This window comes from Neoarius graeffei, chromosome 10, assembly GCF_027579695.1.
Source record: "Neoarius graeffei isolate fNeoGra1 chromosome 10, fNeoGra1.pri, whole genome shotgun sequence".
Lineage (NCBI taxonomy): Eukaryota > Metazoa > Chordata > Actinopteri > Siluriformes > Ariidae > Neoarius > Neoarius graeffei.
In genome coordinates this window covers 79410724-79430472 of record NC_083578.1, presented here as the reverse complement: position 1 = coordinate 79430472, position 19749 = coordinate 79410724, and the positions used below count along the sequence as shown (strand labels likewise).

Sequence of the window (19749 nt, the reverse complement as noted above, 5' to 3'; positions counted from 1 at the left end):
GAAGGTAATGGTAAAAAATACAATATTCTAAAATATATTTTTAGAATATATTTAAAAATATACAATATTCAACATTTAGCAGATGTGTTATCAGACTGGATTTGAACTTGCAAATTTTCAGGCAGTCATGCAGAGCTACCATATAGACTTACTGCCCACTTTAATAGGAACACCTGTACATGTGCTCATTCATGCAGTTATACAGTCAGTCAATTGTGGCAGCAGCACAATGCATAAAACCACACAGGAGCTTCAGTTAATGTCTTCGGCTATGCTAACTCAAATAGCCACTCTTGGTGAGCAGAAAGGCATTTCAGAATGATAGTGAAACAACCCATGTAAACCAATAACAGGAATCTGAGGCTACAGTAGACACGGACTCATCAAAACTGTTCATTTTGAAATGCTTTTCTGCTCACCGTGTTTGTAAAGAGTAGTGATACGAATTAACACAGACTTCCTGTCAATTTGAAAGAGTCTGGCCATTGTCTTCTGACCTTTCTCATCAAGGCGTTTGCGCCCACAGAACTGCCACACGCTGGATATTTTTCTCTTTTCACACCATGTTGTATAAACTGTATAAAACTGAGCGACTGCTGTGGGCGAGAAAATCCTAGGAGATCAGCAACTTCTAAACAAAAAAAAAATTTAAATAGTCAGTCACTGAGATCAGTTTTTCCTCTTTCTTTTGCTTGATGTAAACATTAACTGAAGCTCATGACCTGTATCTGCATCGTTTTATGCACTGCACTGATGCCACATAATTGGTTGATTGGATAACTGGACCAACTTCGCAGAGGTACAAGAGTTCCTGTTAAAGTGACCAGTCATTGGTTCTTGACATATTTGTTGAACTCTGCTAGCAAATGGGTAAAGATTGAACAGATATGTCACAATAAGTTATTTTATTAATATTAAACTTAATTGATAACTATTCAAATATTTTGTTACTTGTGATAATGAAGGAACATCTGGTCTCAATCTAACAGACTAAATATAACAAACATTGATTTGTCTTCTTCATTTTGTCTTAAGGGGCGGCACGGTGGTGTAGTGGTTAGCGCTGTCGCCTCACAGCAAGAAGGTCCTGGGTTCAAGCCCCGGGGCCGGCGAGGGCCTTTCTGTGTGGAGTTTGCATGTTCTCCCCGTGTCCGCGTGGGTTTCCTCCGGGTGCTCCGGTTTCCCCCACAGTCCAAAGACATGCAGGTTAGGTTAACTGGTGACTTTAAATTGACCGTAGGTATGAATGTGAGTGTGAATGGTTGTCTGTGTCTATGTGTTAGCCCTGTGATGACCTGGCGACTTGTCCAGGGTGTACCCCGCCTTTCGCCCGTAGTCAGCTGGGCTAGGCTCCAGCTTGCCTGCGACCCTGTAGAAGGATAAAGCGGCTAGAGATAATGAGATGAGATGAGATTTTGTCTTAAGGGCGGTACAAATGACCCAGCAGGTAGCGCTGCCTTCTCACAGCTCCAGGGTTTGATCCTGAGCTCGGGTTACTCTCTATGCAGAATTGTGCATGTTCTCCACATCTTCCGAAAAACATGCTGGTAGGTGGATTGGCCATGCTAAATGTGTGAACATAGACATAGAACATAGACATAGAACTTGCATCCCTTCTGCCTTGTGTCCAATATTCCTGAGATAGACTCCGGATCCAATCGGACCAGGATAAAGCTGTTCCCGAAGATGAGTGAATTAATGAATGAATGAATAAACTATTTGATTAACTATCTGTTTCTTTGCTAGGTTTGAAGGAACATCTGAGAAACCATCCATCCATTATCCGTAGCCGCTTTATCCTGTTCTACAGGGTCGCAGGCAAGCTGGAGCCTATCCCAGCTGACTACGGGCGACAGGCGGGGTACACCCTGTACAAGTCACCAGGTCATCGCAGGGCTGACACATAGACACAAACAACCATTCACACTCACATTCACACCTACGGTCAATTTAGAGTCAACAATTAGCCTAACCTGCATGTCTTTGGACTGTGAGGGAAACCGGAGCACCCAGAGGAAACCCACGCAGACATGTGGAGATCATGCAAACTCCACACAGCAAGGCCCTCACTGGGCTCGAACCCGAGGACCTTCTTGCTGTGAGGCGACACCACCATCTGAGAAACTTCACAAATTAAATGTGACATTTACCACACACTGGCACAATGGGTTTTGTTCCCACCTTACAACTCATTCCAGGGTCCCTGGTTCGATCGTGAGCTTGGTTTATTGTCTTGTCTCGAGTTACCATGTTCTCCGTGTATCTGTGTGGGATTGATCTAGGTTCTCCAGTTTCCCAAAAACATACTGTACATCCAAGTAGGTGGACTGGCTGCACTAAATACCCTTCAGTGTGAATGAAAGAAAGCACAACTTTATTCATCACACACTTGTGAAATTTCCTCTCTGCATTTAACCCATCTGAAGCAGTGAGCACACACACATACCCAGAGCAGTGGGCAGCCATGCTAACAGCGCCCAGGGAGCAGTTGGGAGTTAGGTGCCTCGCTCAAGGTCATCCCATCTCATCTCATTATCTCTAGCCGCTTTATCCTTCTACAGGGTCGCAGGCAAACTGGAGCCTATCCCAGCTGACTACGGGCGAAAGGCGGGGTACACCCTGGACAAGTCGCCAGGTCATCACAGGGCTGACACATAGACACAGACAACCATTCACACTCACATTCACACCTACGGTCAATTTAGAGTCACCAGTTAACCTAACCTGCATGTCTTTGGACTGTGGGGGAAACCGGAGCACCCGGAGGAAACCCACGTGGACACGGGGAGAACATGCAAACTCCGCACAGAAAGGCCCTCGCCAGCCATGGGGCTCGAACCCGGACCTTCTTGCTGTGAAGCGACCGTGCCGCCCCAATAATTGTATATGATTTCTCAATGTCCTGGAAGTGAGAAGTTTGTTTATTAATTAATTACTTGACTTCTTGTTCTTTTCCTGTATGAATGTGTGTGTATCCAGAGATGGACTGGTGAATGAATGAATACATCGAAGATATATTCCTGCCTCCTGTGTCCAGGATAAACTTTGGCTCCACCACCATACTTACCTGAATGAATTTTTCACTCAGTATTCTGATTATTTTTAAAATCATCCCGTTTTGTTTTTTAATTAACTTATCAGGTAAAAGAAGTGCCAAATCTAGGACTGTAAATTCTTCTGAGTGGATCTGAAGCTTCATTTTAATAGATATTTGTTGTGTTTAAGTTTGGCATAATTCTGGAAAGCTTTTATACAGTGGGGCAAAAAAGTATTTAGTCATTCACCAATTGTGCAAGTTCTCCCACTTAAAGATGAGAGAGGCCTGTAATTTTCATCTTCGGTATACCTCAACTATGAGAGACAGAATGAGAAAAAAAAAAATCCAGAAAATCACATTGTCTGATTTTTAAAGAATTTATTTGCAAAATTATGGTGGAAAACAAGTATTTGGTCAATAACAAAAGTTCATCTCAATACTTTGTTATATACCCTTTGTTGGCAATGACAGAGGTCAAACGTTTTCCCCAAGTCTTCACAAGGTTTTCACACACTGTTGCTGGTATTTTGGCCCATTCCTCCATGCAGATCTCCTCTAGAGCAGTGATGTTTTGGGGCTGTCGCTGGGCAACACGGACTTTCAACTCCCTCCAAAGATTTTCTATGGGGTTGAGATCTGGAGACTGGCTAGGCCACTCCAGGACCTTGAAATGCTTCTTACGAAGCCACTCCTTCATTGCCCGGGCAGTGTGTTTGGGATCATTGTCATGCTGAAAGACCCAGCCATGTTTCATCTTCAATGCCCTTGCTGATGGAAGGAGGTTTTCACTCAAAATCTCACGATACATGGCCCCATTCATTCTTTCCTTTACACAGATCAGTCGTCCTGGTCCCTTTGCAGAAAAACAACCCCAAAGCATGATGTTTCCACCCCCATGCTTCACAGTAGGTATGGTGTTCTTTGGATGCAACTCAGCATTCTTTCTCCTCCAAACACGACAAGTTGAGTTTTTACCAAAAAGTTCTATTTTGGTTTCATCTGACCATATGACATTCTCCCAATCCTCTTCTGGATCATCCAAATGCTCTCTAGCAAACTTCAGACGGGCCTGGACACGTCTGGCACTGCAGGATTTGAGTCCCTGGCGGCGTAGTGTGTTACTGATGGTAGCCTTTGTTACTTTGGTCCCAGCTCTCTGCAGGTCATTCACTAGGTCCCCCCGTGTGGTTCTGGGATTCTTGCTCACCGTTCTTGTGATCATTTTGACCCCACGGGGTGAGATCTTGCGTGGAGCCCCAGATCGAGGGAGATCATCAGTGGTCTTGTATGTCTTCCGTTTTCTAATAATTGCTCCCACAGTTGATTTCTTCACACCAAGCTGCTTCCCTATTGCAGATTCAGTCTTCCCAGCCTGGTGCAGGTCTACAATTTTGTTTCTGGTGTCCTTTGACAGCTCTTTGGTCTTGGCCATAGTGGAGTTTGGAGTGTGACTGTTTGAGGTTGTGGACAGGTGTCTTTTATACTGATAACGAGTTCAAACAGGTGTACAGGTAACGAGTGGAGGACAGAGGAGCCTCTTAAAGAAGAAGTTACAGGTCTGTGAGAGCCAGAAATCTTGCTTGTTTGTAGGTGACCAAATGCTTATTTTACCAATTAATTCATTAAAAATCCTACAATGTGATTTCCTGGATGCTTTCCCCCATTCTGTGTCTCATAGTTGAAGTGTACCTATGATGAAAATTACAGGCCTCTCTCATCTTTTTAAGTGGGAGAACTTGCACAATTGGTGGCTGACTAAATACTTTTTTTGCCCCACTGTATGAGGATGAAAGGTGCGTGAGAGAGACTTTTAGTGATTTATGTGCCTTAAAAACATGCTCAGTCCTCTTTAATACTGAGCTGGAAATGTACCTCAGTGGTATGTAGCGCCTCTGTGCTAACAGGCTAAATCTCTGACTGCAGCTGCAGTTGTATTGAGTGCAGGCGAAGCTAGCAGGCACTGCACCTTTCTCATGAACCATGGCCACTAGTACATGCCTTGATGTAGCTAAGATAAGTTAATTACAGTGTTCTTTGTCTATCAGACGTTAAATAAATATCCTACAATATGATTAATAGGTAAAACCGACGATGTAAATAGCCAGCTTTCTGTGAAGGGGCGTGTTCTCACTATCTTGACTGAAAGCCCCGCTCTCTCCCTCTGTATCAGCTAGCTTACTATCTTGCAAGCCAACGTCCGTCGGTACATTATGTGGCTGAAAATAGCCAGCTTAGCTTAGCTTAGCTTGTTACTCTTTCTGCCAAGGAAACTACAGCAGAAACCTGGTTAGAATTGAGCTCTGTTCGTGTAAACGGGAATACACTTGTCTTTCTGAGCCCAGGAAGACATTTCCACGTCTGTACCATGAAAGACTGAGGACATTTTATCGGCGATATATATTTTTTTTAACCGGCTTTTTTTCTTTCAGAAAACCTTCTGCTAGTAGGTAGTGAGCTAGCAGGCGCGGAAAAAAAAACGCTCTGCAAAAAGCTCACGCTTGTTTCTTTTTTGTCTGTGTTTCTGATTTAACAAGGTAATTCTGTCTGTATTTACTTATTATATTCAGTGAATATGTTCCGAAAATGTGTACTGTGTCAGCTCGGCAACTATCAAAACATTAGCTAGCCTGGCTGAATAATAGGTTTGCGAGCAGACTGAGTTTGGTTCAGGTTTACTGAGGGCTTTTTCCAATCTCGCTGACATAACCTGTCAGGAGTTTGCAAATGCATTGTATTGTAACATACTGCTGCCACGAATAAATCGTTAAATTTGCGTGACAGTCCTGTTACCATGGATTTCTACCTGAAGTTCTGGTCGTAGACCGTTAATATGGCTGACATTTCGTTCTAGAAATGAATACGCGCAACCTACCCTGACTATTTCTTTGAGCTCGATTGTGATTGGTCAGACTGGGACCCGAGGTGCTGTCTGCGAAGACTGATTGGTTGTTTTAGTGCTGTGACGCTGTGAAAACTTGCTAGTTCTTGGCGGTGTTCTGACTCGAGTGATCAATTCTCAACAACTTTTACATAACTTTGTCGATCTGTTGATCCGAGTTTGGATTAGCAGTGATGCAAGAACATGTCAGACAGCTTTGTCCGAGGATGTATGCCGAAATTTGTGGCATGTTAACCGAGGAAAAGGCGAAGTACCGGAGGCCTTGAGGAGAATATCAAAGTCCCGCCCCCAGAGACGGCAAAAATAAAAACACACTCGGTGAACTGTCTCGCGGATGGTTGACTAATCTTATAACTAATTTGCTTTGAATTGCATTTGTCATTTTATAAACAGTTCATAGATGTGATCATCGACCTTATTGCTTTACGTTTCAGTGTGCATCAATACGGTATGTTGCTAGTTCTTGGTTCCTTTGTACAGTATGTGTTGGTTTAGGTTAGTTTTTGATAGTATAACTAGCCAGGTGACTCATTCAATACATATTTGTATGTTTTATGCTGTTATTATTGCTCGATACCTTGATTAATATTTCAAATATAGATAAGAACAGTGACTTATGAATAAAGTGAGATGTCCAACTAAGTTGTGAGCTTTTAATGGTTTTTTTTTGTTTGTTTGGTTGGTTGGTTGGGTTTTTTTTTTGTATGATCTGTCGTAATAAGTCATTTCTTGTTGTTATAGATCAGTTTTACTAAGGTATCGTATCAAGGGTACTCTTTGTAATTGATTTGTAAATTAGACGTGTCAAAAAAGTTAATAATATCTTTGAAACCTGTCTTGGATTTGTCACCACTTCCGGTAAAAAGTAGCGCGCGCACCGCATTTAAAGGCACATGACTTCATAATTGTAAACAAACACGTCCCGTTTATGGTTGGAGGGTTTACTGACTGAAATATCCTTTGAGAGAATTTATCTTAGTCTAATTAAACTGGAATGATACTCAAATCCATGAACAATCTCTGTTTGGGACGTTTTTTTAGAAGTTTGTGAGGTTTTTTTTTTTTTTTTGTAAAGATAGCCTATACAATCTACCGTTCAAAAGTTTGGGGTCACTTTGAAATGTCCTTATTTTTGAAAGAAAAGCACTGTTCTTTTCAATGAAGATCACTTTAAACTAATCAGAAATCCACTCTATACATTGCTAATGTGGTAAATGACTATTCTAGCTGCAAATGTCTGGTTTTTGATGCAATATCTCCATAGGTGTATAGAGGCCCATTTCCAGCAACTCTCACTCCAGTGTTCTAATGGTACAATGTGTTTGCTCATTGCCTCAGAAGGCTAATGGATGATTAGAAAACCCTTGTACAATCATGTTAGCACAGCTGAAAACAGTTGAGCTCTTTAGAGAAGCTATAAAACTGACCTTCCTTTGAGCAGATTGAGTTTCTGGAGCATCACATTTGTGGGGTCGATTAAATGCTCAGAATGGCCAGAAAAATGTCTCGACTATATTTTCTATTCATTTTACAACTTGGGCTACGTTCACACTGCCGGCTGAAGTGACTCAAATCCGATTTTTTCGCCCATACGTGACCTATATCCGATCTTTTATTGACAATATGAACGACACAGATCCGATTTTTTCAAATCCGACCCAGGCCGTTTGGATATGTGGTCCTAATTCCGATTCCTATCCGCTCTTTTCATATGCGACTTCAGTCTGAACTGCCAGGTCGCATTCATCCGACTTACACGTCATCAACAAGCCACAAACGTCACTATTCTGCGCTGAAGTAGGCGGCGGGTCTCTCAAAAAAAGTTACAACAACATGGCGCATAATCACGGGCGCAGATAGAGGGTGGGACTCGTCCCATCCAGATTTAAATTCACCTCGTTCGGTCCCCCCCACTTATAGGGAGGAAAAAACGTCTGTGCTGTCTTTCTTTGCATAAGGCAAACCTCACGGAAAAATCAAAAGACTAATTACCATTCGGTTTATTGAGGTGCACGGCAGTGTATACATAGTTGCAACAACTCACATAAAACAAAACAAAGACTGATATTCGGTTGGTTGAGCTGCGCAGACTGCACAGGTTGCGAGCTCGAGCTTGGTTGCTATGGTAACCCACAACAAGTTTGACAGGCATATCGGGGTTGGGGTTGGTTTGCTGGCAGCTTTGTCCCCCCCAGTTCAAAAAACGTATCTGCGCCCCTGCGCATGACATCAATGCGAGGGACGCTTCGGGCTGTGAAGGTTCTGAATCTTCTCAATGGAAGGACGCAGAGGTTAGGGAGCTGATTTCCATCTGGGGGGATGCAGCTATTCAAGCTAGATTGGATGGGTCATACCGCAACCGGGCGGTTTTACTTCCGTAAACACTGGCCATGCTCACTGCGTGTGACGTCGTTGTATCCTGCAATGCGCATGCGGAACACTTTTAGGTCGCTTTTCGTTCATACTGAGGATCACATACAAGTCGCATATATTTGTTAATATGAACGACCTCACAAAAAAATCGGAATTGAGCATTAAGCCTTGCAGTGTGAACATAGTGTTGGTAAATAAAAGTGTGACTTTTCATGGAAAACACAAAATTGTCTGGGTGACCCCAAACTTTTGAACGGTAGTGTAAAAACACTTCAGGAGACTTTTGAAGGAGCTACTAATCTGGAAATCTATCCTACTGTATTTGCCTGATTGTTGTGTATGCAAGTTTTTATAATTTAACTTAATTGCTGAAACTATAGCACAAGGGATGTATGAAACGAAACCTTGAAGCATAGTATACATTTAAAAGTACATCATCTTTTGGCTGCTCCCGATTAGAGGTCGCCACAGCGGATCTTTCGTCTCCATTGCTCCCTGTCTGCCGCATCCTTCTCTACCACACCTGCCACTTTCATGTCCTCTCTCGCCTCTCTTTGGCCTTCCTCGTTTTTGTGTGCCTGGCAGCTCCATCCTCAACGTTCTCCTTCCAACATGCTCTGCATCTCTTCTCAGGATGTGCCCTTACCATCTCTGTCTCATCTCTCTTAGGGGTTGTTTTACAATCAGGGTACGCAAGCTAAAAATCACATTTAACACTTATCTTCAATATCAAAAGGCTTGACTAAATAAACTTGGTTGTTTATTGTAGCCCTGTGATAGCTCTATTTACCATGCAAAAAAAAATTTGGTGATAACGTTATTTTTGGTGAATGTATGGCAATATATGTCATATTTAGCAAAATTGCTCGTGTCATTTAGAAAAAGTGCTTTTTTGACCACAGGTAGCTCCGAAAGGGATGCACTTAAATCATTCTTTATACCATAAAACAAATATTTGGTTCCATATCATTGGAAACATAGTTAAGTTTTAATGTTGAATGCCAGTAAGTTTTCAGACTATTTTGATCAAATTAGTATGTAATTGTGTCAAAAAAAATGTCCTCTCCGAGACAGCTAATTTTTCAATATAAAATAACATATCTAAAATGATTATTTTCATCCTAAAATGTGGTCAAGATATTGGGACATTAATATTATAAACAACTAACACAAAGCTTACAGCCTTATATTTAAAAGCACTATGGAAGTAGGGGATTCTGAATTGTCCAAAAACAAAATGTCCTCTCTGAGAATCACTTCATTTGTTTCTCCCATCTTGTAGCAGATTACACAAAACTACCATACACACATGCCAAAAAATTACCTGAAATCTGTTCTTGTCCTTCACTTAAAAACTGGTACAAGAACCAGTTTGAATCAATTTGAATTTTGGACCCCTGCGACACAAACTTTGTACCCTGATTGTAAAACAACCCCAGCTTAATTCCCAAGCTCTCCATGTGTGCTGTCCCTCCGATGTGCTCGTTCCTTATCCTGTCCGACCTCCCATCGCAAACCTTAACATCCTGTCTCTTCGTTAAGGGTACGGTCTCCAATCCGTACATCACAGCTGGTCTCGCTACTGTCTTATACATCTTACCTTTCACTTTTACTGGGACTTTGCGATCGCAAATGACTCCCGAAATCCTTCTCCTGCCTGCACTAGCTTTCTCATCTCACTATCGCAGCCCCCATTTTCCTGCACAGTTGACCCCAGGTACTTGAATTCACCAACTTTCTGTACTCCTTGCATCTTCACTACATTCTCATCCCCATTCTCATTGATGCACATGTATTCTGTTTTACCGGCCTAAAACGCGTCATTCGATCGTATTTTCCAGTCTGAGTTACGGTTAGTTGTGTTTTAATAGCATGAACATGTTGTGCTACTGACAATTCGTCATAGAACATGCTGCCATCAGAATGATATTTCGCCCGACTTGTACGGTATCAGCCGTGATCTGTATCAAGTATTGGCTAACACCCAAAAGTGGGATTTATGCATCTGTATTTGGCATTGGTTGGTTTTGCCTTCCTGGAAGGAAAACTGCAATGTCAATATTGGTTTTGTGTGTCTGTGTAGGTCCAGGCTCAGCGTGGCTGCATAAAGGTGCCCATGAGAAAGCCACGCCGGAGAGGGGGCCTCCCCGGGGGTTTGGGCGCCAGGAAAAGCAATGCTGCTACGCCTCGAGGTGGTGGAGCTCGGGGTGGCGCACAGCCCCGCTCGCCTTCCCCCTATAGACTCAAAGTCTCCCCGACGCGAGAGACCCTGACCTACGCCCAAGCCCAGAAGATGGTGGAGGTGGACCTGGATGGCCGGCTGCACCGCATCAGCATCTTTGATCCGTTGGCCATCATCACAGAGGACGAAATGATGGCACAGGACATGGCTGAGTGCAACAGCAACAAAGAGAACAGCGAGCAGACATCTGCAACCGTTGTGCTTAGTCCAAGCCGCAGGTCTGCGAGCCAGAAGGGCAGAAAGAAGGACTCTAAAAATGCATCTTCTTCCTCACAGAACTCTCACAGACAGCATCACACGCAGCATAACTCCTCCCAGCAGCACAATAACAACTGCTCAGCCTTACCTGAGCCTACGTTTAGGGTTCTGGAGTCATTTGTGCCCATTGAGGCTCCATCTCTCCCCACCGCCTATTATCGTTACATAGAGAAGTCGCAAGAGGAGCTGGAGGCTGAGGCTGAGTACGACATGGACGAGGAGGATGCGGCCTGGCTGGAGGTGGTGAACGAGAAACGGGCATCTGAAGGCCAGACAGCTGTATCGGCTGACACTTTTGAACTCCTGATGGACCGGCTAGAGAAGGAGTCGTTCCTGGAGTCGAGAATCCCTCAGAGCGCCGTGGACGAGGACGCCTTCTGCTGCGTGTGCCTGGACGACGAGTGCCTCAACAGCAACGTGATCCTGTTCTGCGACGTCTGCAATCTGGCCGTGCACCAGGAGTGCTATGGTGTGCCGTACGTTCCCGAGGGCCCTTGGCTTTGCCGCCGTTGCCTTCAGTCTCCATCGCGGCCTGTAGAATGCACGCTGTGCCCGAACAGAGGCGGCGCGTTCAAGCAGACGAGTGACGGACACTGGGCACACGTAGTGTGTGCCATCTGGATTCCCGAGGTGTGCTTTGCAAACACGGTATTTCTGGAGCCAATCGAGGGTGTAAACAACATCCCGGCAGCTCGCTGGAGGCTGACGTGCTACCTGTGCAAGCAGAAGGGCCGTGGCGCCTCGATCCAATGCCACAGAGCCAACTGCTACACGGCATTCCACGTCACTTGTGCCCAGAGGGCTGGACTGTTCATGAAAATCGAGCCGGTACGAGAGACCACAGCCAACGGTACAACGTTCTCTGTGAAGAAGACGGCATTCTGCGAGGCACACTCTCCTCCGGAGAAGGAGGGCTCAGATGACGAAGAGAACGGAGGGAGGGTGCTGGGCTGCCGGGCCAGTCGAGGAATGAGTGCCTATGCACAGAGTCCCCAGCTGATAAAATCCTCACAAAGCAATAAGAAAGAGGTCAGTAAGAAAAAGAAGAAGGGGAAGAAAAGTCCAGAAGTATCATCCAAAAAAGCATCAACACCACTGGTCACCGTGCCCCAGATTCCCCCACACAGGTGAGTAGATCTGCGTTCACACGTGATAAGGTGCGTCTCAAAAGGAGAACTGAAGGCTATTTTTTTTATTATTATTATCATCAAGATTCTATTTATCTCGTGTTTTTATTAAATCTAGGAATGCATTTCTGATAGCTATTTTGTCGCTGCTATAGCAAGTTATGAGTGTTTGAAACATGCTCTGTAATATCAGTCCATATGTCAAAGCGATGGCCGTAAACGAGATTCGTTGAGACCTGTGCGAGACATCGTAGGACGGAAGTAAAACGTACAGCGGAAATCAAAGCGACCAACGTCGTCAAAAGACACGCGCGCCCTCTTTCGAATGCTGACGTAATCAAGCCGGAAGTTTTCCCTGTGTCCGAAATCGCTCCCTACTCACTATATAGCGTGGACGCCATTTTGTAGTGCTGTCCGAAACCTTAGTGAGGATTACAAGGGCAATGCGCTCAGTATAATATGTATTTATCACAAACATACACGCATGTATTTATCATGTTGAAAACCCACCAGCCGCCTGATCTGGCACGTTTTAATTGTGCGACAGTAATGATGTAAATACCGGCGTGACGGACTCGTCCTTATCCTGTCGTCTTTCCAACTCTTCTCAGTTGGTTCGAAGTCGTACGGAATAATCTCCAGGTCACGTACGCGAGGGAGACGGATGTACTGTATGTGCAGAAGTATACAGTTTAATAAAGTGCAGAATATATATACAGTGAGACAGGCAAGCAATCCAAAACGACAGTACAGGCAAAAGGGTCGGTCGAGGCGCAATCAAAGGCTAAGCGAGGACAAGAATGAGAAACGGGAAATCAAGACAACGGGTAGAAAGGCTCGGTAATGCGTACATGCGTATTGTAATACTTCGCGATGCAAATGCATCAGCACAATCCTTAAATAGGCAAACACGCAGTTCCTTAATTCAGGGATGGCAATTTTCCGCCGAACAGCGGAAATCCGCCGTTTTGAATTTCAATTTTATCATTTTTGTGGAACGTCTAAATCCGTAGAGAAAAGTTTTGGGGGGGGGGGGTTAGGTACCTAACTTTTATTGCTGCTACCGAGATTAGTGTCAAATCGTATCGAAACCACATGTCTCGCGAACAACGGAAGCTTCTATATCGAGTGTAACAATGAACAAGAGGGCTCCGATTGGTCCACTCTACATCCGCTGTACACACACTTCCGCTTCCCTACTTTCACGGTTTGGTTTGTTTTCACGACCGGCATTTTTAAAAACACGAGCGAAGATGGAGCAGCATGAAGAGCGGTTGATTGAGGAAGTACGGACATCTATACGACTCCAGTTCTAGTCATTATTTAAAAAAAAAAAGTTCTAGTCATAAGTAACCGGAGAATAAACACTCCACTAACCACACCCACCAACTACTCCTAGCGACTTCACGCCCCCTTGCGTTGTGCCGGTGAATAACTTTAGATACTTACTTATTTTTATCATGTATTTTTCACACAATATACATGTAAAATGGCTAGAAAATAGGTAGAAGAGGCTAAAAAGGCTAAAGCTTCAGGGGGGCTCTGCCCCCCTGAACCCCCCCCCCCCCCCCCCCGTTCGGAGTTTCAGCTGAAATAAAATTTTCCTGTTGCCATCCCTGTTAATTGAGCTCAGGTGCGCGTTGTTCACGGCGCGCGTGCTGGAGTCCGCTCGCCACAGCTAGCAAATCTCGAAATGAATCTAAATTGGAATGATCTGGCCGCTGTGTAAACAGTTTTCAAAATGGCGGCATTTGAAGTCTCGTACAAGTCTCGTGAAGATCGTGCGGATAAGCGGCGCCAGCCATGGACCATATGAACTACGTTCTACATGGCTAAAAACCGAAAAGGCTGATGAGTGTAATGTAATATAATATGCCAATATGAGTTACGATATAAGGTTACTAAAACCGAAAACGTAATTGAATAACACGTTAAGAAATAAAGCAAGTTTAAAAATGACTTCAGTTCTCCTTTATTAGGCTTTTCTCAGATATTGTGCACATTGTTGGTAATTTAATTGTCTTGAGAACCAGGGCCCTGTACTACGAAGCGGGTTTTCTGGCTTACCAGGGTAACTTCGAGGGTAACTTGATCACGTGCAGCGCAACTTCCCGATTAACCCATACTACGAAAGTTGGCTATGTTCAAACCGAGGTATGCTGCCATGGCAACTTGCGCTGCATCTCAAACCTGCTCGTCTCAGGTTATGTTCTTGGTTAACCCGAGGTTTCCGATTAACCACACCCTTTTTAAACACCACCTCTCCACCGACATTTCCTCTAGAGACAATGCCAGCGTACCTGGATGACCCGTGCGATATCGGAGCGCAGATTAGAGATGGGATTTATGGCTCTTTGGTGGGATCCGCATCTTTGTGATCCGTTCTTCGAAAAGAGCCGTTCAAAAGACTGGCTCATTTGGCTCTTTTTAAATATTTATTCAGTTTTAAGATGACAGCGTCTAAAGAAGCCAGATCCCTCTGCTTAGACAGTGACATCAATATTTCTGGACATACCTTTTATATAAAGCAACCTAGACTTGCATTATTGTAACCCCTAAACGCTCATAAATAACCATTAAAAAACAATGAGGGCTTCAATGAATGTCCATGCAGAACGGCTTTTCTGTAAAAAAAAAAAAAGAACCCACTCAAGAACATAGTTACCAAGAACGCAAGAATATTTTATAGAAAAACACTTGTTTTACAAAAACATTTAAGCCTGAGATACAAAATAGATACAACTACAATAAATATAACACAAGAACTAGTTATCACACAAGAACATTTTAATAGAAAAAAAACAAACTTTCTATATTAAAAATATTGAAATTGTAACAAAAATAGATACAACTAAACAGTCAGATAAATAGATAGTTATAACAAGAACACAAGATTATTTTAATAGGAAAAATAATGCACATCATTCATAATGGTGTTTTTATATTTCATTTTCACCTGTTGCCAGGTGCGTTTGGCACTGCTGTTGCCTCTGAAATGTTCACAGGACATACACCAACTTGGGCTACGTTCACACTGCAGGCTGAAGTGACTCAAATCCGATTTTTTTCGCCCATATGTGACCTGTATCCGATCTTTTATTGACAATATGAACGACACAGATCCGATTTTTTCAAATCTGACCCAGGCCGTTTGGATATGTGGTCCTAATTCCGATTCCTATCCGCTCTTTTCATATGCGACTTCAGTCTGAACCGCCAGGTCGCATTCATCCGACTTACACGTCATCAACAAGCCACAAACGTCACTATTCTGCGCTGAAGTAGGCGGCGGGTCTCTCAAAAAAAGTTACAACAACATGGCGCATAATCACGGGCGCAGATAGAGGGTGGGACTCGTCCCACCCAGATTTAAATTCACCTCGTTCGGTCCCCCCCACTTATAGGGAGGAAAAAACGTCTATGCTGTCTTTCTTTGCATAAGGCAAACCTCACGGAAAAATCAAAAGACTAATTACCATTCGGTTTATTGAGGTGCACAGCAGTGTATACATAGTTGCAACAACTCACATAAAACAAAACAAAGACTGATATTCGGTTGGTTGAGCTGCGCAGACTGCACAGGTTTCGAGCTCGAGCTTGGTTGCTATGGTAACCCACAACAAGTTTGACAGGCATATCGGGGTTGGGGTTGGTTTGCTGGCAGCTTTGTCCCCCCCAGTTCAAAAAAACGTATCTGCGCCCCTGCGCATGACATCAATGCGAGGGACGCTTCGGGCTGTGAAGGTTCTGAATCTTCTCAATGGAAGGACGCAGAGGTTAGGGAGCTGATTTCCATTTGGGGGGATGCAGCTATTCAAGCTAGATTGGATGGGTCATACCGCAACCGGGCGGTTTTACTTCCGTAAACACTGGCCATGCTCACTGCGTGTGACGTCGTCGTATCCTGCAACGCGCATGCGGAACACTTTTAGGTCGCTTTTCGTTCATACTGAGGATCACATACAAGTCGCATATATTTGTTAATGTGAACGACCTCACAAAAAAATCGGATTTCACAAAAAAATCGGAATTGAGCATTAAGCCTTGCAGTGTGAACGTAGCATAAGTCAAAGGGACTGAACAGTCAGTCATCCTAATTCATGTGACTCTGTGCACATATCAGCTTAAGTAGGCTACTCCATGAATTTACCATACCAAATTTTATTCAGGATTTTTCGGACATTAAACAAGCTATATATGACTGGGGCCACGTCGAAGGACCATTTTCTGTGACTTGTGATTGATCATGAAGCTTTCTCTCATCCTATACTTCTGTTCTGGAGCATGTAGAAGGGAGAATGTACTTACGCATTTACCCGATCGGCAATTCGTTGCCAACATGCTTGCCGCTCCTTATTGGCTGCCACTGTTAGATTTTGCTCTTAATGTTGTTTTGAACTCCTCGTAGCTTTGCATTATGACAGCGCATTCTTCCTCCGTGAAGTACGGCGACCGTGCCATTGTGAACAGTGGTGATTTGCGCTGATAACCTCCCCTTTAATGTGAACGCGCATTAACCCTGATTAGGTTAAACCAGGTTCAACAAATCAACTTCATGACTGGCGTCGTAGTACCGTCTAACCCCAAACAAGATAACCAGGTTTTGTCAACCCCGGTTTAGCGGGGGAACCCTGGGTTACTTCTGGGTAGGTTAACCTCCGTTCGTAGTACAGGGCCCAGAAGTTTTGTCAGTAAACATGGCCAAGAACTGCGTATATTCCTGAGTGATGGGGCAGATAACCAACCACAGTAGCCCATCAGCAAGCAGGCAAGATTACCTGGTTTACTTAGCATTAACAAAACCCTTTAAAGGCTGGATTGTTTAAATATTTTTCTGTCCACTGATTATATTTTGAAGATTTTGAAGCTTGTGGGCAAAAAGGAAAACAGAAGTGGGTGAAGAGACTAACAATAGGGGTGTTCACACGGCAGCTTTTACTCCGGTGTAGCACCGGGGCTGCCCCGGTAGAGTGTTCACACGGTACAAAGTTATACCGGTGTAGCCCCTGAAAGCTGCTTAAACCGGTGCAAATCTAACCCTGCTCAGGAGGCGGTTTAAGAAATTTACTCCGGAGTAAATGCTAGTTTGCGGGGCAGCACCGATATAAAATGGGACGTCTGAACGCTACAGGGGTAGACTCGCTACGCGTGAGGAGAGTTGATTACATACGGGCATTGCATAATTTGCATCCTGGTATTTTGCGCTTCCAAAATGGCGAATATCAACAGCAACAGAACTGCGTGTCTTCCAGTGTTGCCAGATTGGGCGGTTTTAAGTGCATTTTGGCGGATTTGAACATATTTTGGGCTGGAAAACGTCAGCAGTATCTGGCAACGCTGGTGTCTTCATCCATGTTTTCCCGGCGCTTGGTGATGCCATGACAACCAGGAAAAGGAAGTACATTTAATTTCCGCATTATTACTATCGTATAGCACGGTCGCAAAAACTGCTGTGTGAACGCCAGTGGGGCTGCACCGGTGCTAACACGCTTCTCTCTAGTAAGCAGGTTTGTGACGTGTGAACGCTCCACAAAATTTACACCGGTGTAAGATATACCGCAACAAAATACATCGGTGCAGCATCGATGCAAATATATGTGCCGTGTGAACACCCCTAATTATTCCACAAAATCCAGTTGTACGTGAGCTGATAGCCGACGAGGCCAAGGGCAAATACAGCCCCAATTACATACTGTATAACGGCGCCCAAATTACGGGCTTGTCAAAAGGCCCAAAATAGAACATACGAAAATCGCCCAAATTTAGAAGAAAAAATCCTGTTTCGTAAGGGTGGAGAGCCCAAAATATTTTTAAATTATTGTTAAAGGGGTACCAAATATAATATATACAGTTGCTGATGTGACAAAGTAACGTATTCTTAAGTATTCTGTCAAATTTATATACTAGAAAACAACGAAATATCTTGGTAATTGTAAATATAATAGTCAGTACGCTAAACGGCACAAGAGTCGCCATTTTTAAAAGACCGTGCCGTCAGCGCTACCCACTGCACTAGGAGAGAAGCATGTCATCATGGCGTCGGGCGCATCAAGTGAAAGCGACAGCTCTGTCGAATCATACGAAGAGATCCCGCAAGACACACTGCAAGCAGGCTATGGCTTAGAAGGGTACCAGTTTGAACCTAGGAGAGGTACTCTCGACTCCGGTGATGAAATAAGAGAAGAAAGCTCGGATGACGGCGAGGATGAGACTGATGCTGACCATGGGCATGGCGAGCGTGGGGCAGAGCGTCTGCGTGCAGGTGACACGGCGTAGCGCTCGTGCGGAAAATGTAACGTGGAGTTGCTCACGAGTCCAGCAGAATTTATTTGCTGCAATGAGATAGGCGCCACCCGTGGACTTGCGAAATCGTCGCAAGAGGCAGAAACAGGTATTTCACACGTGCAATTCCCAACCTCAATGAGCCAACACAACTGGGCACATACATACGTCATGAGCGTTACGCAGAGAAAATGAACGTGCATTCTGATTGGATAAAATTAATATCACGGCGGGCTGTTCAAACTGCGGAAATAGTTTGCTCGAGCTACTTTCAAAACACTAACTTTCCAACCTTAGAACAAAAAACTTTTGTAAGTCTTGAATAAGGTTCATCAGTGTGTGTTTTATTGTTATATTTACTCTATATATTGCCCTCTGTTCCCCTTTAAATGTCTTTTTTTTGGCATGCATATATATATATATATATATATATATATATATATATATATATATATATATATATATATATATATATATTTCAATTTGTTGTTCAGTCGCTTCATAACATGAAGTGAACATGAAATGCGTCTAGCGATTACCATAAACCGTGTCTGAGTCTCTGACGTCTGAATATCATAAAATAGACTTCCTTTGTTTATGTTGTGAAATTCTCAACGATTCATGATAACACGTGGCTGTCGGTCTGTGATGATTCTAAGAGTAATAACTTTAATTGTGTTGTTGAATGACTGTTATACTAATTATACTACTGGACCTATTATTAATATATGTAAAGACATACTACAAATTGTTTTATGTGGTTATATTGTATATTGATATCTTGTTTTATTTTAACTGATATATTGTTGAATTGACGTAGTCTAGCTTTTTCGATATGTATCAATAGCTTAATTTAGACAGATACATATGTCATATTTTTGATAGTTTGATTGTTCTAGATCAGGGGTGGGCAATTATTTTTTCCATGGGGCCACATGAGAAACAGAAAATTGTGTGGAGGGCCGGACCAAAAGGCTGAACTAAATTCTGCATAATATTAATTGTATTTCTTTATATAAAGCAATAAATAACATTGTTTTTACAAGCTGCTAAGACTGGTAAGAGTATGGAAAAAACGAGGTTACCTTACAAAAAAATGTCATTTACCGTATTTTCTGGACTATAAGCCGCTACTTTTTTCCTAGGTTTTGAACCATGCGGCTTATACAAAGGTGCGGCTATTCTGTGGATTTTTCTTCCACCGCTAGGGGCGCTCTAACCGGAAGTAGAATCAAAAATAAGATAGACGAAAAATCAATGCAAAGAAGAATTAGCAGATCTTTAGCAGATAGAACACGCACGACAAATTACTAACTGGTAATTATTTTCAAATCCAGCGAAGATGATTAAAGTGACTTGTGGTTTCAAACAGGAGAAATGAAGGTAAATAAATACCGGTTATTTTCTCTTGGTTCTGTTCCGTTTTAATCAGCAAAGTTGCTGCCGTGTTAAAAGGCACTGTTCGGAAAGAATCTGTTCAGGTACATACATGTACATTTACAGTACAAAATCGTTCTGTACATGCAGTAAA

General features: G+C 43.3%; 1 protein-coding gene across 3 annotated transcripts in view; it reads left to right on the top strand.

The window, feature by feature from the left end:
* The first annotated feature begins 4777 nt into the window (after positions 1-4777).
* The window catches only part of brpf3b (bromodomain and PHD finger containing, 3b), a 55332-nt gene continuing 40360 nt past the window's right edge, over positions 4778-19749 (top strand). For 2 of the 3 annotated variants that reach the window (XM_060932375.1, XM_060932373.1), the window contains exons 1-2: positions 5599-6384; positions 10393-11936. In XM_060932375.1, the coding sequence (XP_060788358.1) occupies positions 10426-11936 (1511 nt within the window). In that variant the 5' untranslated portion in view covers positions 5599-6384; positions 10393-10425. Of the gene's footprint in view, positions 5572-5598; positions 6385-10392; positions 11937-19749 lie in introns of those variants that run through there. The other variant, XM_060932374.1, reaches the window with a different exon arrangement.